Raw genomic sequence first — 21,723 nt, forward strand, 5'->3', positions numbered from 1 at the left:
AAAATGTAAAGTCAAGAATAAAAGCAGTGGAGATGGGACTGCTGACTAATGTATTTGGAGTACAGAGGGTGGATAGGATATGAAATAATGTGATTCGTGAAAGATGTGGAGTGAGGAAGGCTATGGACACCAGAATCGAAGAGAGTGGTCATGTGGAGAAGATGGATAACAACAGAGTGCTGAAGCGAATTTGAAGGAGAGTGGAGGCGAGGTAGGCCAAGGAGGTGGAGAGATATAGTGTATGAATGTGTGAGGAAGAGAGGTTTGGAAGTCGGCGAGGCTAGGGAACTGACAAGAGAACGAGCTGGCTGGATGAATGTTGTGCATGATCAGGGATTTGACACCCCTTTTTAACGTGGCAGCGTCCGGATTAACTCAATCGGATACGTTTATGTGAAGCTACAGAACGTGGTGAATGGTTTTGGAGTATCCAATAGAGCCATGATTCCGGGGGCTTGAATGATGAGTGAATGGAAGCGTGGCCCATTGGATTGGGCAAATCTGGGCTGTCTGGACATTGCTACTCCTCACCCTGGCCTAGGGTGGGAAAAGAGGTCCGGATGATAATGATAATGATGATGATGATAATAATAATAATAATAATAATAATAATAAGAGTCCTCGTAGTGAAACCATTAATCCTTTTAGTGCCTCACGTTCGTTTTTATTTTTTCCAGAAACTAGAATGCAAATGCAGAGGACAGTGGCAGCAGCAGTTGTTCTTTGGTTTGTTTTTGTTATGGCGGCATTAAAGACTCTGGATGGTGATCAGCTGTATCCAGGTTGGCATAAGTACACACTCCAGTACACGAGACGAGTTCTTTCCTAATTCATTCCAATATCACTAAACTTCTAAAAATCTACTTCACTTTCGGCTAAATTGTCATGCATGGTTATGCATATAACATGACAATCAAAAACTACTGTATTTCATTTCCGGCTACATTCTCAGGCACAACACTGAATATTGCGTGACAATGTTGCATTAAGGTCGCGTTTTGAAAGTGCCATGAACACTTAAACTGAAAGACGTTACCCACATATGTACATAGTCATATGATGAAGATACAAAAGTTTCTGCCTGGTTTTATCTCTTATCAGGTAGAAGACCCTAGTTGGTTTCGAACTGTTAAGCACTATTTCAGAAGTTTTTCATGTTCAACCAAAATTCAATAAGGTCGTTTCGTTTCGTTTCGCTGATAAAGGCTCCAACATCCTTGCGTGTTGGCCAAGGTCACCTAATGGCGACATTTCATGCTGCACAATCTCTGGCAGCCTCCCTACTTGGTCCTTTATCCCTGAGGTAACACTCAGTGACTTCATCCCATGTCTATTTTCAGTCCAACTCTCACAACCGTATCCCTAACATCAAAACTTCTCACTTTCTCCACTCAGTTGTCTTTCCTCCCGTCATCTCCACATGCCCAAACCATCTCAATCTACCTCTCCTCATCACAATATCAATATACTCCAGTCCCATCCTTTATCTTAACTCTTACATCGTAAACCTAGCCCCCCGCCCCCCGAGGTCTCGCATTCAAGGACGTACTACACATCCACCTAATCACTCTCATTTCCGCACGTTTCAGCCTGGGAACATCCTCCTCCTTAACTGCCCAGGTCTCACTACCATAAGCCATTACACTCTTAACACATGCCACAAAGATCACTTAGCACTGAGGAAGAACCCTCTCACTGTGAGGAGAAGCAACAGCTCCCTGAACTTTTTCCAACCACTCCTCACTTCAGCCACAGAGCTAGCTCCAACTCTACCTCCAGCACGTATGTCTCCCAAATAATAAAAGTCATCCATGTACATGAGAGACTCGCCAGCATGATTAATCTCTTCATGCCTGACAATTTCCACATGCTCTCCCTGACAGACTGCACACATAAAATCAGCATTATCTCACTGTCAGCCACTGATTCCTCTACACCTCTTATGCAGCCACTTATCACAAACAGTGCACAAGATGGAATTACTTCCCACGCCCCTGTGGCAATCCGCACAGCTTATTTGACAGTACTGCCACTAAACCTAGATACCATCACCTTTGTTACCTGTGTCATCGAAGTGGGAGGAGGATATGTATTCTATGTTTTCTGCCTGTCTGTTTGTCCAAGCAATATCTCCAAAAGTCCTCCATGAATTTCAATGAAGTTTTGTCTAAGGGTTGGCCATGGACAAATAAAGATTTTGTTAAATTTTGGGATGGAACCGGATCCGGATCCCATCTTCACGGATCCATATTCTTTTTAATAGCAATGGTATTGGCTGAGGTATGCACTCTCTTAATGCTTTCTAGTTTTATCTGCATTTACTTTCAAGCCCATGTGCCCCATAGCACCTCTCCACTTCCTAAGTCTTTCCTCTGTCCCCTTTTCATTCTCTGCTATCAACGCCAAATCATTGACATACAACATCTCCCATGGGAGTCCATTTCTGAAGTCATGTGCAAGGGCTTCAGGCACCTTGATAAACAACAATGGGCTCAAGATCGATGCACACCAACATTCACTGAAAACTCATCATTCAAATGTCCATTCAATCCTACCTGAGTGCGAGCACCCACATACAAGCTATTACTACTCTAACCGGCTACTCGTCGATCCCAAGTTTTCTCATTACCCATTTCACCACTTTCCTATGGAGTCTGTCAAAGGCCTTCTGGACGTCAACAAAATCAAAGGACAGATCCCTTTTCTTTCCTATTTTTTTTTTGCTTAAGCAGTCGAACAATGAATATGACTAGTGGCCCCTTTTCATGGCAAAAATCCAAACTGCATCCAGTCAGTGTTCAATCTTTCTCTAATCATACTTTCTAGAACTCTCTTCATTACTTTCGTTTTCTGTTCAAAAGTTTTATGACCCTATAATTTCTTCTTTCCGGGGCATCATCCTTCCCCTTGTACACATCTACAGACTCACTCTTCAGCCAATCATCTGGGACAACAACACTAATATATAATCGTATAGCCTATATTAAGTCTGTAACTAACCTCACCCCTATACCTCCTGAGGCCTTAACCCTTTTATGGTAATCTTGATTTTGTTACTTTATTGGGTAACGTGGGGTCTGACAGACCCCATGGGAAAAAAAATACTTCCGTTTGAGATATTTCAAAATGCTTCAATACACAAATAATTCAACCCCTTATCTGTAAATAGGGCCAGAAAAAATAAAGTTTAATCGAAAAAATATATATATTTTTTTAAAGTTTATACAAAAATTGTTAAATTTTTGGTATAAAAATATTAAAATAAAATCTTGCAAAATTGAAAAGTAACATCATGATTCCTTGGGTGGTCTGCAGTAGACCGATGTTGGGACCTTCTGTATACAAAAGGAGAGAGACAACAAATTGAAATAAAAAAATCACAAGAGGGCTCAACTGAGGTTACATTATAGGTAATCTGGGGTCTGACATACTAATCCAATGGCTCTATAGAGCAAAATCAGAGCCAGGTACAGCTATGACCCCATCATCCCCATGAAGAGCATCACTAGGCAGGAAGGTAATGAGATGGACAAATCTGTAGACCTTATGCTCATATTTTTTAAAATTAAATTTCGGGGACTGGGATCTCTGAGACCCCACATTACCTATCTAAGGTTAAACATTTCAGTAGTCAGTTCAGACACACCAGCCGCCTTCCCACCCACATCCTTCCTATTGCCCAGCTCACAGTAGCAGCATCAATCCATCAATGGCCAAGGGCCAAACACTGGAAATACTGACTCCAAACCTTCCCTATTCCAGTCGAACTCCTCATTGATCAACTGGTTATAATTATTTTTCCCCACTGTTCACCTTTACCTATCCTTCATCATTTTTCACACACTGCTTACCTAAGTCACAAATAAACATAAACTACGACTGTGAACACCATGAGAGTGAAATATGACCTCTAATTAAAGATACTCACGAACCGGTGAATATATTATTCATAGTGTGTGTGAGTTATTTTTAATATTATTAACTGTCATGGCTACTCATTATATCACTGAGATAGAAGCACAGGATGAATACAGGTGGAAATTAAATCATGGCAGACGGGGAAATATAAGATATATATATATATATATATACATAAATAATATATATATATATATATATATATATATATATATACATAAATAATATATATATATATATATATATATATATATATATATATATATATATATATATATATATATATATATATATATATATATATATATATATATATATATATATATATATATATATATATATATATATATATATATATATATATATATATATATATATATATATATGTATATATATAAATCTTCAAGGCCAAACAAATTTACACCAATGTTGTAGTTGCAACTATATGTTGCGGACATGTTGTGAAACATCTCGTTCAAAAGTTGAGAAATCACTTCACCAAGTGTTGGTGCCACAGGACTGAAAACTGGTAAATGTTTCATCGGTTTTCAGAAAAGGTAGAAAAGTTTAAACTTAAAAGCACAAATCAGGAAGTTTCAGGTTAGTTGTATGAGAAATGCTTAGTCCATTATTGCGAGATACAAGGATGTCACACCTACAGTAGAATCCCTGAGACTAATTATGGGTAACCAACAGCCCCCAAAGGGGTAATAATGTCTCATTGATCTGCTTGAATATCTCGTGTTCATAACGACTTATAGGCTACTTAAGTTTCCCCAAGTTATTTGGTAATGTATTAAAAATTAACGGGCTGAAGAATGAACTTGGAAACTACCAGTAAATTACATAACTGGTTAACAAACTGGATAACAGAAAGGAAACTGAAAAGAGGTTGTTTTATCTTCTTCCTGGATGACCTTCAGCAGTGGGGTTCCATAGGGCTTAGGGTTAAGCAACACAGTATCCAAATTTGCATATTATGGTAAACTGTAAATGAAGTCTTCTAAAATGATGGCCTATCAATAGTAAATTAATAAAAAAAAAAAAAAAAGAGTGGTCTTCCAAATAGTAGTCACTTTTTAACTTGAGTGTTAAATGTTACATGCTGGAATCTTTATAATATTTCTGAATATGCGATCCCACAACAGGAGGCAAGGAAACCGAGAGGCTTACAGTAAAGGCACATAATACCTCAGTTATCCCTAAGAAACGCGACTGTATTAATACCATACAGTAGTTAGCTCTAAAACTGTTATTTGTAACACATTTCCTTTGACATCATCGTCATCAGTGTTGCCAATCAGAGTACATTTGTACCATTTTGGTACATTTTCATAACTTCTAGTACAAGGTACACCATTGAGACTTTTTGTACATTTTGAAGAGTACTGGTACATTTTGGTACAAAATGGTCTCCCTTATGTTACAATTTCCATATACTCTCTTCGATTAGACTCTTCACGCGTACGGCAGTGGCCTCATATTGCTGCAAACATACGATCAGCAATAAATGAATATCTTCAGTTACGATATTTTTGTCAAACGCTACAGTAGTTGTACGCTTGTATATGCCAATATATTGAAGAACCTAAATCGTACCAGTCAGTGACGTAATTCCCGAAATACAAGACTAAATATGTTAAACCGAATGTATAAGACAATTTGGGACCGTCTGTTTACATCAGACTGCCAGTTAATAATGAGGAAGTTGATAATTATTCATCTTCAGATGAGCATATTATTTAATAATGTCCTCATCCCATCAGTCCAGTGATAGGAAATTAGGAATTATTTTTATTTATATATATAAGATATATAGAGTTGTGCTTCTAGGAAAGAAGTGCAATTACTAGTTTGGTTTGATAACTTCTTATTACTACAATATGCAGAAATATAAAGTTTTGAAGGAACCTATTCTCTAAGAGAATGCCAAATATCATTACACAGTATCAATGTACAGTATGTGTTTATGCCATTCATTTATTATTTCTGTAATAATAATGGTATTAAAAATTGTAAACTGATTACATTGCCTATGTAGAACTGTTCTAAGTATAACTTTTGTGATTGTTAAGTATTTTTAAGTACATAAATTTTTTGCTATGTGTGAAATATTATGTGCCTTAATTTCAAGGAATTTTGAAGGTCATATATATAACATTTTATTGATAAGAGCATGTTTAATCTTAATTTGGTGAAAAATGAACAGTTATTTTTCTTCAAATACTGTTAAACGGCTGCTGAATGCACTGACTGATATGATTACCAAAAATCCAATATTACCAAAGAACTTGCTGATTTGTACATTTTTTATGAAAACTGGTACAATTTTGGTACTTTTAGAAATTTGGCAGTGGCAACATTGATCGTCATCATCATCTCTCTGGGGCCAAGCTGCGCCTTGACCACCGATATAGTGATATGGATAACCAGAAGAATTGTGCATTTAATGATGAAAGCATGGCTTTGCTACCAGTGTTAGTACGCACCATAAAGTTTAATTTGAGATGCTGTATTCGACCTGTGAGGACCGTGAGGAGTCAATGACCTTAGGTCATCAAGAACGACATTTCACTTCAACGAATTACAAGAAATGATGTGTTTTCAGTAAGATTAATGGGTCTACACATCACATAATGTCACATTATATTTTGCTAAATATTAAGGTTTGTACCAATACAGAAATTATCAAGCAACTGTGTTTTTAGTGCTTATAAATATTTCTGAATCATGAGAATGGAGCACGCAATTTGGTGAACTGTAGTAGTCGGTGTGCATGTCTAGCAATCTCTTGAACAGATACATAGTTCAGTGCACTCGAGGGCAACCTTCCTGGATTTGCAATGTCCACTGCAGCCCTTCTTGCAGCTACACTGGATTAGTTCATGGCACGATTTCGATGCTTCAGGGAAAGTGCTCCAAAGAGGTTGCCATTCAGTTGTTTGCTTCGCCCCCCTCCCCTCTCCTCGCGAGTCTGATGTGTTCAACATATCTGGAAGCATGACCAGTGCCCGTCACCAGATGTTGGCCTGGTAGCAAGCACGCTTTATGTGCTGCTTCAGTACTGCCTGTGTTGGTGGAATGTTCTCTTTAGTTCGCGACTTCAGTGTGAAGAGCTGCTTCCTGGCATCGTTCACCCCGTGCTGTCACTGGTTTCGTCATACATGAGTACCACAAAACGCTCCACCAGTGCTATAGTCTTCTCACTGATATAAGCTGGTATGTGAAGAAGTTCCTCAAAGGGTTCTCTTGCCTCCGGGAATGCTTTCCAAGTTTTCCAGGCAGTCTTCTTTCCTCTGCCAACAAACACGGACACAGTGTAACATCCCATGAAAGCGTGAAAGACGGGTAGAGTAGAACACTGTCTTCAGTTCATTGTGGCAGCCAGTTCATGAATAGCTATGTAACTGAATCTGGAGCCAGTACCAAGTGCTACCCACACTCCCAGAGTTCATCAGGATTTATCTCCCTGAATGAAGAAACACAGCCACAACCACCACATCAATATCAACAATGTGTATGGTTACCTTCTTGCTCCCTTCTGTACAGCATCTGCCCCATGAAGAAGAAGACAAGTATCAGCCTCATCCTATGAACACGGTGCAAGGTAAGTCAAGTCAGACTCCTCAGGAGAGCAGAGTACTTCTCTTCCATATGTTACATAAACTTCCTTGCCATCTGATAAGGGAAGACGATGGGCTACTGAAGAATTCAATTTTGTTGTCATCCACATGAAGGAAGTCCTTCCGGTCCTTTGGCACCAAAGTAGATGAAGCCACATTTTCCTGATGTCCTTCCCTCTCTTCTCTCTGGTTGTGCCTTTCAGACACTCAACTATACCTCATACCAATTCATCTGACCAGGCATGTATGGCAACACTGTTCCTGCGGAGATTATGATTGACTGGAGATGTTTATTCGATTTTGTTGTTGCTTAATGGGTACTCTCTTTATTATCAGATGTGATACTGAGTTTGTCGACAATACAATCGTCAAAAGCAATAAGAAATCCGTTATATACTTCACAACAATGAAATTTTCGTAGGAAGATAGAGATATGAGTCAACAATGTATTATAACAGTCCACGTGAAGGTCAGCATTTGAACAATTCCATTATATCTCGCACACTCCATAACAGAAAACTGAGGAAACCTGCTTAATCTAAGTATTGGTATAACACATTTAAATTTTAAGATTAGTTCATACTGTGATAATAGAGGAGATATAATGAAATAGTTTTCCTTTAGCCTACTTCGATTTTCGCGATTATTTCAAACCTCCCTCCCAGCAGAACTCGTGTTTACTTTAGAATTATTAATTATTTAGAGTTGTGGCACGATTTAAGGGTGCGGATTAAACTTATAATTTAAATGTGTGTTATTCAAATGCTTAGATTAAGCAGGTTTCCTCAATTTTCTGTTATATTATGGACTGTGGGAGACATAAAGGAATTGTTCGAATGCTGACCTTGACTTGGACTATTATAATACATTGCTGACTCATATCTCTATAAGTCTATGAAAAGTTCATTTTTTTAAAGTATATAACGGATTTCTTATTGCTTTTGACAATTGTATTGTCGACAAACTCAGTATCATATCTGATACTAAAGACAGTATCGGTTTAAGCAACAAAGAAATCGAACAAACATCTCCAGCCAATCAGAATCTCAGCATGAACAGTGTTGCCATATATGCCTGGCCATTTTAACTCGAGGCATCCCATCGATGTATGGGTACGTCGCAACATTTTGTCATAGCTAGACCCGTCGATGTACTGGTACATCGTGCAATTGCAAGGTTCATAATTTGCACAATTTTTAATTTTTGTGCATGATTTTTTTTTACGTATACAAGGGACACCTTCCTTTATTCCTCTACAAGATGCCAGGCAGGGACAATCCCGATGACCTCCCCCCACCCTGCACGCCATTCTCTCGGGAATTCACCTGTTACCAGTGACCTGGCCAATAAAGACATTCAGGGCCAGAGTGATTCCCCAATCGATGACAATGTGGAGGACAAAGTTTACATAGCAGTAGAGAAAGAAACAGTCAGAAATGCTAATCAGGTAATGTCATCAAAAAAGGTCAGGTATGTTGATGTGTTAGTAAGTGAAACAATACTTATATTGCCTATATTACTGTTTGAAAACCAATATACTCTCGTACTACATATAAATTCGTACCAAATAAATAAATAAATACCGTTTATGAGTGATTGGAATAGTTACCTTCCCATAGAACTCGTTTTCTTTGGAGCCAGGCTGATAGAAAACCCAGTAAGGTAAGGAGATACTGCTACCTGTATCGAGTATTTTAAATCTCAAGTGAGCGATTTCTCTATGAATTTTCGATGTTTCTCACCAAAAGCGGAGGTTTGAGCCAAAAAAAAATTTTACCCAAATTAGTCGGGACTGGAAGGAGTCAGTGGTGGAAAATCGGTCAGGACATGACGGGTTAATTGATATGAGGTATAGGTAGACATCCCAGACTATATTGACAGGAATGATTTCTCCAGTTGAGCAGAGATATATGGTACAAACACTGGGTCTGCATGCTCTTGAAAGGTCTTCGATGTTCCAGGGTTCAACATCTGAATGCTGCCCCATTGAGGATTCCTGCAACAACCACAGGGACACGAGTATTTTCAGGAAGATCTTTTTCCAGGCAGTGTAGTAGATCTGCTATGACTCCAAGCTGGAGTCTGTCTCCTGTTGACAAAGCTGGAGGTGCTGCTTGATTCTCATGGCAGAAGAACTGGTCGAAATCCCCATCTCATGTTTGCCAAGATATATACAGCGTAGAAAACAGATCACACTCTTCAGAGCAGCGAGTTGTGTCTTCTTTTGTGACTGTCTTGAGTGGTTGATGGCTGAACAGTCACAGTTTGTTCTTGGGGATTGGATTTGTGACTGCCTTTGAGAGTTGTTCTAGCCTTTCTTCCATGAACTGGGCGTACTGTTCATCACCAAGGGATTCTATCTTCCTCAGTCTCAGCCACTGCAGTTTCCATGATATCCCTTGTATCAAGGACTAGAAGATCTTCACTGTCTTCTAGGAATGGGTTTCCTATCTCCACCATTACTGCCACAAGTGACCTGACATCCTTCAGGAAGGCTGTCTGCAATTCAAGTTTCTGGTCATGATGACAGACTCCAGTGTTCTGTGTCTGGCCATGTAGGCTTGCCTGCTCCTGAAACTCTGTAGTAATCCTGGCAATTTCAGGTCCTGGCACCATCCAGCATCAAAGTGCCCTAGGATCACTTGTCAGTCTGATAGCCCTGCCTGACCCTTTGACCATCTTACTGTTTTGCTCATGGCACTTATCAATTGCCATGACCGAGAACCTGTTGCTGGTTTTATGCATCATAAAGTTGCCAGACTTGAATTTTGCCAGGACATGTGGGTGTTTGTCATCAAGTGCCATCATGTCTTGGATGTGTATGGAAAGCCATCAGGAGTAGTGTGTGTGATCTAGAGAAAACATCCAGGGCATGATCTGTGTCAGGGATTCCACATAGAGCTCAAAGTTCCCTTCGCAAAGTGAAGTGATGTACATCAGCAAGAGGATCTCAAGTGACAGGGTTTTGAACCAGTAGTCAAATTGAACTCTCTCTCTGGCTTGCTGTGTGCATTATTCCTGAAATGGTGGACTATATGATTGTATGGAAACATCTTGAGTGTATGCATGGCAGAAAAGACTATAGACGCTTGCAGCTGTGACTTGGTGAGTGTGATGGCTCTTGGTTATATGGGCGTCTCGTAATAAGGAATCTGCCATTCCAGAGCTTGCAATGTCAGATTACACCAGGGCATTCCTCCAACGTCTGTCCTTAAGCTAGTGTCTAAGCAACTGAAATACAAGACATTAAAACATTACTCAAATACTTTAAATTGATGCCTTTTTCAGATGTTTTATTTTATTTTCTTATTTTAATGTACAGTATAATATACCGATACATAATGTACATATGGGTCTCCAAGAGAGAGAAAAAAAATCTTTGTACTGTAAAGTTTGAGGCCAAACGACACAAATATCAATTAATAAAGATTACAGAATATAATACTTACAAATCCATACAAGATCTTTGCACTTAATTAAAATATTTGCATAAACGTATAATCCAATATATATTTGCGCGTATGAACACAAGCTCGTTTGACATGTAGTATGCAGTACGTAGATAATTAATTCATACTCCCCCCACCCAAAAAAAAAAAACATTTTTCAATATAAAATCAGTTAAGCATACAATACATCTTACCAACACTATACCACTCTCGATGTGACGTCCACCAAATATGAATACAAAACGATCCTCTCCATGAGAGGTTGGCCAAGTCCATTTGATTTCCTTGTCGAGGGCAAAATGTGGTTGGTTAGCAGTAATGACAGGCACCTGACCTGGGTTCAGTTGCTGAACTGCTGCCTTGATGACATTAATGGTGTGACGTATCATTGTTACTGAGTGCACACTGTCATGAAACAAGGGCAACAATGCATTTATCGCTGCAGGTGTAATCACAGTTGCCTCATGGATATCAGCCTGATAGGAATACCAAGAAACACAGTTGACTTGTGTGTTCTCCATGCTTGCTTTCACTGTGTTCAGTCACCCATAATATTCTTCAACAGTGGCAGCATTTGCGAGGTTGGTAGGTCTCATTAGACTTTGTTCGGCAGGTGCAATGAAATTCTTTGTCTTCAGAGCAGCTGGTGGGACACTCGTGTTGGATGAAGACAGAGGTTCTACTGACTTGGTGGAAGAGCTGCTCTGACCGATTACTGGTACACTGTGGTCGATGCCACCATGCTTGTGTGATTAGTGCTGGAAAAAAGGAATGCCAGTGCCGTGGAAAGGGTTATTGGCTGTTGCAGAGCTTGGACTATGATCAGTATTGTCCACTGCTTCTGTTGTTAAGAGTCCCTGGTGCAACTTTGGTGGACACACATCTTCAATCCTGAAACGTTGACAGACACAACTGACAATGTCTGATGAAAGGTGTAAAATCCTGTCAGTGCAAACATTCCCAGACTGTAGAGGGTGTCCACCAACACTCTACTTCAGGTAACAGCGTGGATCTTCAAAGCCAAGTAGAGTGACATTGGGATCTCTTGGCTGCAGTTGTGACACACTGAGCAAGATGACTCCATTTTTCGTGAATGTTTCACACTGTTGAACACCAAGGGCTGAGAGATTGTAAGGGTAGCTTGTGTGGTAGTCTAGTGTTTGATATTTCCCCCATCCAGGATCATGTTCACAAGAGCCAACAGAGATGATTGCACAGCATCTTGCTGGCAGTTTGCCTGGAGAGACCCATCAAATGAGAATGTTGTGTCAAAAATCTCCTGGAGCACCACTTGTGCTGCTTGCACTAAATGCATGACATCACTGTCGTGATCACAGGCCTTCCTGAGTGCTGGACCAATGTCTTTCTCAAAAGTTAGAAGAGTATCCCTTCCTTTTGAGTGTGCTTGGAGATCCAAAAGTTCAGAAAGCAGTCTGTTCTTGAGTCTGGTTGTGTACAGGTGGTTTTCCACCACAACACCTTGCTGCTGCAGTCTGACCTTGTACTGCTGAGCCAGGTCTGCCAGCTTGAAGACTGGAGCACTGTCTTCATCACTGGACACCTCCATGAATGCCACCAGTTCATCTAAGGATATACCATGTAAGCTGCGTTCTTCATCTCCAGCATCGTCGTGGGAAGTAGCTTGTCTGCCTGTTTAATACAATGTGGTCAGGCATTTCTTGTGATATTGGCCTCAATGGCAATCAAGTCCCCTGCTGGAAGCTTGGCCAACAGAGCAGTGTCTTCCAGTTCATAAGCACACTTTCATACCTTCTTGTCTAACTGGTAGGTTGCTGCTTCATGTAAGCCTACAGAGCCGGCAGGCTTATCACAGAAGAAACATATTGGTTCCATGGACTCCGGACAATTGTAGGCTGACCGTGCATGGACGGATGTGCTGCTCTGCCATACTGTGGCAGCTTCTGCTTGGCTTTGCTGATCAAACATTTTTTTTTAAATTTGAGTTGTCATTTCTTTTGCCATTGAGCACTGTGTGCTCTGAGAGTTGCTTCGACACCATCACCGTCATCTAGTCTCTCCAGGCTGAATCCTAGTGGCATGTGCTCAAGGCTTTGAAACATACGAAGGTCCTCTGCCAGGGGTGCATAGCCGCTACCAAGGGGTAATGACCTCAGTGGACACTGCAATGGTTCGTTTGTTTCTTCCTGGCACAGGACACATATCTCCCAGTTATTTCTTGGGGGTGGCATGGGCTGTTTGGATGCGGGAGGCTGGGTAGGGTCTATCTGAATGTGATGCATTGCCATGATTACAACGAAAGCAGCTTGACAGAAGAGGAGTTACCACCAACTAGAGTAGCAGGTCTAGGATGCAGAGGGCTTGAGCCGTGCATTGAAAGGGGATCCTGCAATACAGAAAACAGGATATTGTTAGTACCCAACCACGTTTTACATCAAAAACATGTTCTGCATACTTCATTTAGGGTGATCCATTCTGAAAATAAAAATACATCAAAAATGACCTGAAATCTATATTTAGACAAACGAAATTTATTGCCAATACATCGTGATGTGCAAACCCTTTATTGTTATTGAAAGTACAATATTTTACACTGATTATATCATTCCCTGTGAGGAGATGGCTCGAAATGTCTTTTTTTTTTTTTTTTGGATGACCTGAGATCATTGACCTCTCACGGTCCTCACAGGTCGAATCCAGTTTACCTCCACATCTCAAATTAAATCTTATAGTATGTACAACCACTGGTAGCAAAGCCATGCTTTCATCATTAAATGCACAATTCTTCCAATATGAGCACTTATCTGCTACAATAAGTGAGTTGTAGACTGGGAAACACACACACACACACACACACACACACACACACACACACACACACACACACACACACAATTCATGTCAAATACTATGAGGTTCATATTTCTGAAAACATAAAATGCTGATATTTCGGTAAAGAAACCGTTTTTCTCTGTACAGAAGGCTAATTAGACAAGTTTTAGAATTAGCAAATTAATAACTGCATTGATCTATTCGGAATTTGTTCAAGGACAGAGTATTCAATTAATTCCTTCATTAAAAACTTAAAACTATGAGGAATGGCTAATTGAACTGAAATTATCTTACTTTAAGAAAGTGAGCTAAAAGATAAACTGATGTGTTTGAAAACTGTAAAAGGATTTAACAATGCTGAAATAAAAATATTATCACCAATATCTCCTGAGCATCCCACTATAGGTAATGGTCGAAAGTTAAGTTAAATAATAATACGCACATCTATACTACCGATATTATTTTAAAGGCAGGTAAATCTGTTTAAAGGCAGGATAATTAACCTTTTGTACGCTGATGCCAATGTATATCTTTTTCATCACTATCTTAATGTTGGTCTTCTTTAACAAAATTGACCAGAATAATGTACTGAAGGAATGCTGTATGAACCACATTAGATCTGCTTTAATTTATTAAAGAAAAGAAAGAAAAAGATGTACCAGAAAAAATACACATTTAAGGCATATTCATTGTAAATAATTATATGAATGTTAGGACAGCAGGAAAATACTTTTAATTTTTGTTTTACCTTTGTCATGCAAGTTTTCTCGGATATTTTCTCCCTGTATCGCTAATGTTTTCGCTGTTTAATGGCTTGGCAATTTAATGTGAACGGAGAGTCTCCATGCTGTTATAATTACTCTGTCTTTTAATTCTGTTTATATTATGAATGTTGGATCACCACATTGAATTATAAGGAGTGTGTGGCCTATGTTCCTGGTTATCTTAAATTAATTACTAAATATCCACACAGAGCACAAAACTGTCCTAAAAAATTATTGTGGTTTGAGTTGGCACGGGACGGTGACTTGATGTTCCTCCTTGTTTATGTAACACTGTTTACAGAATGTGTGCCATTTGCAGTAGCCTAATGTAAATATATATTTTTTCTCATTGCTTTGATTTTCAATCACTAGATTCTTGTGCCTTCCAGTACCACTTATGTAATTCCTGTTAACCATATCCAGATGCGACCGAGGAGGAAGGACTAGTAATCGAAGTTCTGAATGCGATACTTGGAGCTGCAAAGGAACGGGATCATTGCACTCTCTTTATTACAGAGAATTACTCGGTACGAGTTTTCTTATTATACTGTAGGTGCATTTGACGATGGTCTACCATATTTTAATGCTTCAATACGATTTTGCAGTCCATTATGAAATGAGCTGGAGGATGAGAAATTGCTGTGTTCAAATAATTTACAGTTCAGTGGTGTAAGTGAGGTGGCAGCGCCATGGGGTATAGGTGTGTTCAAAGTGGCGGCGAGTGGTCAGGACGCTAACGTGACGCACGCACAGCTCTCCCAAGTGGTCGGCCAGGCGGGCTTTGTAAGTTAACGTTCACATTTTACTGCTGAGGAGGGTGGGCCACTCTTCTGTCATCAGTAAGGTAATCAAATCTCGCTGCAGATTTGGAATCAGATGTGGGATTTTACAAATGACAGTAAAGGATTTTAAAAAAAATCGAAACACTGAAAAACAGAACTTTCTGTTAATGTTGCTTTGTCACCTCGGTTCACTTGCACAAAGCAATACCGACGTCTGTGAGACGAAAGTCCACGGCGGGGGAAGGAGGGGGGTGGGGAACAAAATTAACCCAAGAAGAAACAGGAGGCATAATAAACAGACCCACCGGCTATTCTCAGAGGCTTCCCTGCTTCTATTCTTTCAATAGCATGTTCGCCAAGATTAGACCAATTTCTAAGTTAACAGCATGGATAAGTTTAACTAAGCTCTCTGAGAATGACCACCACACGACATCATTCAGTAGACTAACACACTTCCTGAAAGAGGTGTTAGAAGAAGTTACTGGTAGCATCAAACAAAGCCCCTTCAGACCTACTAAATTCACTGGCACTGACAGCATGGTGCCTCAGGAGGGGGATAAAGCAGCCGACCCCCTTTTCACCGCCAAAGACCCCACTGCACTCCCCACTGCTTAGGATGACCAGCCAGATTCCCCACCCCCGAAATCACTAGTGCGTTATAGCACTGTCTGGGAAACCTCATCAAGACTCCAGCATCCACATAACAGTTGCCTTTGTCACAGCTACAGTGCCTTCCGGGGATAGCAATGGATAATGAAGAACAATCCCCGAGTCAACTCAGATGTGTACTGATGGGCAAATTGCCAGGCCGTGGGTTAAATTGCTGCAATCAACTTTAATTGGGAGTGACCTATTTTTTTTTGTATGTGAGGAAGAAGGAACCAAAGGCAACGAGCCCGCAGAACTGTTTTTTCCTCCAAGAGAAAAACAAAATACAAGAGAGAGCCATATTCAAGATTCATTCATTTCGAGATGCCTGGACTCACTGCATTTGAAAGACCGGAGATCATAGGAACCAGGAAATACAGACAGACGGAGACAGTTTCAGAGTTGACCTTTCGCATAAATGAAGGACTGGGAGTAACGTTTAACTCTTGCATTAGGGAGTTGGACAGAAAAGGGGTGAGAGTTTGCTTCTAGACGGGTGCTACGCGCCTGTCGTAGAGGTGGAGGAATGAATGCAGACAATTCAGGGGAACAGTGACCATTGAAGTAGTGATAGAAAAGAGATAAAGATGCAACAGTGTGGCGAAGTGACAGAGGTTGAAGGGAGTCAGTAAGAGGGGGAGAATTAATGAGACAAAAAGCCTTTGACTCCACCCTATTGAGAAGAGCTGTATGTGGGGAGCCTCCCCACACATGAGAATTGTACTCCACGCAGGGGAGGATAAAATCCCTGTATTGAGTCAACAATTGTGCAGTGGTAAAGAAGGAACGGAGTCGGCTTAGCACATTGAATCTCTTGGAAGCAGATTTTACAAGAGATGCAATATGATCTTTCCAAGATAAGTCCCGAGTAAATGAAACCCCAAGCATGTTCAACGATGATGCAGGATTAAGTTGAATATTATTAAACATTAGTGGGTATACCTGTGGAAGATTTTGACAGGTTGATAGGTGCAAAAACTGAGTCTTTGATGCATTAAAAACAACCAGCTTATTTTTACCCCAGTCAGAGATATGAGCCAAGTCAGACATTAGGTGTGCCATAGCCTCATCCCTTTTTTGCTGAAGTATCTGCTGAGATGGGCGTTTGGGAATCGAATGGAAAGGTGAAGGGTAGAGTCATCATCATATGATAGGACAGAGCCCTGAGGAACACCACTGTTAATAGATCTTGAAGAAGAACGATGGCCACCTACAACAGCGGCTATAGAACGACCAGAAGGAAAGCTAGAGATGAAGGCACAGATAGAAGGATAGAAACCGTAAGAGGGCGTTTTGGAAATTAAAGATATATGCCAGACTCGATCGAAAGCCTTAGAGATGCCTGGTGCAATGGCAAAGCTTTCGCCAAAGTCTCGAAAGGAGGATGACCAGGAGTCTGAAAGGTAGGTGAGACGATCGCCTGTGGAGCGTCCCTGATGGAACCCATACTGACAATCAGAAAGAAGGTTGTGATAGGAAAGATGCTTTAAAATGATTCTATTAAGAATAGACTCAAAAACTTTTGAGATACAGGATGTTAAAGCAATTGGACAATAGTCAGAGGGTTGGGAATGGTCACCCTTCTTTGGGACTGGATGAATGAGAGCAAACTTCCAGCAAGAAGGAAAGGTACAAGTTGATAGACAAAGGCGAAAGAGTTTATCTAGGCAGGGTGTAAGCACAGAAGCACAGTTCTTGAGAACGACAGGAGGGACTCCATCAGGCCCATAATGCCCTATTAGTATTGAGGCCTGCGATGGCAAAAAATACATCAGCTTAAGAAATTTTAATGTTAACCATGAGGAAGTCAGAGGGGGGAAGTGATGGAGGAACAGCACCGGAATCGTCTAATGTGGAATTGCAGGAGAAAGTCTGAACGAAGAGATCTGCTTTATCAGTAGAAGAAATAGCTACAGAGCCATCAGAGTAGAATAGAGGAGGGAAGGATGATGAGGTAAAGTTGTTAGAAAGGTTTTTGGCAAGGCGCCAGAAGGAGTGGGAAGAATTCGAGTTAGAGAGTTGAGAGCATTTTGTAAGGATGAAATTATTTTTAGCAGAGCGAAGAACAGACTTAGCACGATTCCGGGCAGAAACGTATAAAAGATTTGATTCAGGGGTGGGTTGGCTCTGGTATCTCTTATAGGCCCTGTCCTTTTTGCAGACAGATATAGAGCAACCGTGATTAAACCAAGGCTTTCGTGCATTATTCAAAGGATAAGAGAAAGGAATGTATGCATCCATGCCCGAGAGAATAACCTCCGTAATGCGCTAGGCAGATCGAGCAGCATGGAAAGCCGCCATTAGGTGACCACAGCCGACGCATGCAAGCGTGTTGGAGCCTTAATAAATGAACGAGTGAAAGAACTGGAAATAGCTTAAGAACATACATAAAATTGACTTGCCATATCCGTTGTGATGGCATTTTATACTTTATCTGTTTGGGAACTAATGGTAGTTTATCTTTGATATATATATATATTGTATAAATACGAATAAGGCTAGATTATAATGTCAAACTGTTCTTCCAGCTAGGTCACCACTGTGCAAGTTTGTGCTTAAAATACAACTTTTTATTACATTTTTTTAGTTTTTCAACAAGAGTCCAATGGCATTTCCTTAGGCACACAAGTCACCTTTTACATCTATGCCAGGCCAATACAATTCTATTTACGTCCTCGATCACATACTGTAAGAGGCCCTGTTCTCAGTCAGTCACTTCATGTTAAAAGTGTCATCAACAAATGCAGATATAATTATAAGGACCTTATTTATCATTTGAGTCTTAAAACTCTCCCAAATAGCTGATATTTCTTCTCAGTTTCTGATTCATGCACAACTACCTCCTTCAGAGAGTTTACTCTGACCATGCATATTCATATCTGGTTTTCTTAATGCAAAGCTGGCCAGTCATCCCTTCACCACCTGTCATATTATATTACTGCAACACCATCATCATATATTCCAAATGTCCTTGAAATTTTGGTTGTACATTTACTTTTGTTATTCTTTCAAATGTTTCCCATTTTACACAGCTGTTTAGGGAGGATCGTGGTTCGGCAGTGTGTCCAGATCATAGATTTCTGAATTTTTTTCTGCATAACTGGACTTTGACATTAGTAATCTTACGTTAATAGACTCATTCTTGTAAAACAAATGTTTCTCTCTCTCTCTCTCTGCGAGTGAGTCAACATATATTTGTAAACACAGTTTCATATGAATATGTCGTCTTTTTGCAGATAAGGAAAAATTCAAGATCCATAACAGTGGCGGTGGTGAGTGACGACCCAGCCTTTCTCGCCGCCTTTGCTGAATGGTCTTTCAAGGGACGCCTCCAGGTGTGGTCAACGAAGTTCCTTGTTCTCACTCGCCTCCCCCTCAACCACCTCTCACACTTGCGCAGCACCCTGGCAAAGACCAACTCCATGTTAATCGTCATAAACAATAAACCCTCTCCAAAGTAAGTCTTTGATTGTTCATACTACTGTATTTTGTGTGAAATACTTATGCTTGGTTCACAAACTGCTGATCATTAATTGCACCAGGCTCAGAAATGAGTGAATATTATAAAGGAAAACATTATAATTATATGACTCGATAAGAGCTCTACCCATGTTACCACCTTTGGTCACAAGCACATCAATACAAGTTTTTTATTGGCTATCATGTGCAGATGTCTGCTGTAGGTTAGCTAGTAAAGTGGATCAGCGATCAGGGTTGAAAAGTGCGTGAGTTGGATGGAAAGGTGTGGATGAGATAGCATGAGGGTGATGGTGTTGGTTAGAGTGGCACGAGTATGTCCTTTAACCCAGCCCATACCCACGACGTACGATGCACGTTGCAAATTTTTTTCACGGTCGGTCCCCACAACATAAATACTGTATATGGTTTGCAATTGCAAGATCCGTCTTTTGCACATTTTTCATATTTCATGCGTGATTTTTGGTGCGTGACACTGTGTGCTTGCGAGAATATCATGCACACTATAATAGTAAGGCATGTCAGTATGCGATATTACGCTCACTGTAATAGTAAGGCCTGTCAATATGTGATAACTGTTATAGAAAGTTGAAATGGTATAATGATTGTACAAAAGTATAATGTAACTTGAGAAATAGAATTTAAGTTGAAACAACAGTCTCAGTAAGTCAATTCTGCAAGAAATCAGTGATTTTCAGGTGTTCCGATAACGAACCAATTCTCGTGTCACCTACATTTTTTTTGAAAACCAATATATTCTTGAACTACATGTAAATTTCTACCAAATAAATGTATATTTGTGTATTTGGATGGTTTCAAATAGTTAGCCCTACAATAGAAAACGCTGCACCTGCACCGCACCTCAACAAAGTACGAGACCAGATGCGCGGAGGCTAACCTGTCCTGACCACTTATAAGCTGAGGTGAGCACTTTCTTAGTGATTTCCCATTGTTTCTCATCAAAAGCGGTGGTTTGAGCCCCCTCCTCCCCCCAAGAAAAAGTCGAAAACTTGTCGGGTTTTGGGGGTGGGTTTTGTTATAAATTAGTCAGTACAGGGCAGGTTAAAGACATGCATGATATGAAGATATAGTCTAATGTTGGGAATGTTAAAGTTAAGTTTTCCTTTACACCGTCGATGTTAGGAGTGGTGTTTGAGTAGGAACCTTGAAGCCATCTCACGATGGGATCTCAGCACCCGAGCAGCTGGAAAGTTTTTCCTCAGTACATAAGTTTGCACCTCCATTTCTGATTTGACGCAACTTCAGGATGTAAAACACACACAACAAAGCCAGCCAGCCAACCTCACAACTGAAAACATTACCACTCTGCTCCCTTCGCAACATGAGTAATAAGCGAGCGGAGTGGTATTGTTTTCATTTCAGTTGTGAGGTTGGCTGGCTGGCTTTGTGTGTGGGTAAATTAGATATCTCATGAACGGCTTCAGCTGTCAACATTAATCTTTCAGGGTATCAAGATATGGCCAACATCTTGGACGAGATGGAAAATGGGCACTCGGGGCATCCTTTTCGGTCACAAAGGTGAACTAGTTGACCTTTGGCATCCTTTCTGGTGATCTTGACCTTGACCCCGAGTGCCATATCTTGATTCCCTGAATGTTTCATGTTCATTGCTCAAGCCGTTCATGAGAAGTCTTGTTCATCCACACACAGACAAAGCCAGTCACTGAACCTCACAACTGAAAACATTACCACTCCTCTCGCTTCGCAACGCTTTGGTAAAAAGTGGCAAGTATGAAAATATGCATGACGAGCTGGGATGACGGTCTTGGGGAAACAGGGTGGAGCACACTAACAACCAAAAATAAACACACGTAGCTTCCATGTACCTCATGTCTTAAGACACAGGTGACAAATCGTGGTAAACAAATGCACCAAGCATCACAATCTGTGTCAAGAAACGAAACGACTGAACGTGATTAAAGAACAACATCAAGGATCCAGTGAGTTATTTCTTATATTTCTTAAATGCACTTAACTGTGAACCTAGGGGAAGTAGCGACTTCTTACTAGGGGAAAGGACAAGTTTTTGAGTGTTTAACTGTTCTCTCCCATAACCGTATAGCCACATAAGCCAATCGATCTCTCTGTGGGACAAGAGTAGGCAAATGTAGGACAAGGGAAGATTCAGTACTTTACTTTTCTATGATTAGAATACACGTGATTAATAACTGTGATGCTTGTGAAACATGTGGAATATGGGGGTTAACACGAGGAGAGTTAAACAGAGTCT

General features: G+C 40.3%; 1 protein-coding gene across 1 annotated transcript in view; it reads left to right on the forward strand.

The window, feature by feature from the left end:
- The first annotated feature begins 726 nt into the window (after positions 1 to 726).
- The window catches only part of LOC145397166 (glutamate receptor ionotropic, kainate 2-like), a 36,655-nt gene continuing 15,658 nt past the window's right edge, over positions 727 to 21,723 (forward strand). The window contains exons 1-4 of the mRNA XM_080270363.1: positions 727 to 782; positions 14,989 to 15,092; positions 15,226 to 15,348; positions 19,232 to 19,452. Of these exons, the coding sequence (XP_080126489.1) occupies positions 740 to 782; positions 14,989 to 15,092; positions 15,226 to 15,348; positions 19,232 to 19,452 (491 nt within the window). The 5' untranslated portion in view covers positions 727 to 739. The remainder of the gene's footprint in view (positions 783 to 14,988; positions 15,093 to 15,225; positions 15,349 to 19,231; positions 19,453 to 21,723) is intronic.

The sequence above is a fragment of the Coenobita brevimanus genome, chromosome 40, assembly GCF_032717465.1.
Source record: "Coenobita brevimanus isolate Jiangsu-jjx chromosome 40, ASM3271746v2, whole genome shotgun sequence".
Lineage (NCBI taxonomy): Eukaryota > Metazoa > Arthropoda > Malacostraca > Decapoda > Coenobitidae > Coenobita > Coenobita brevimanus.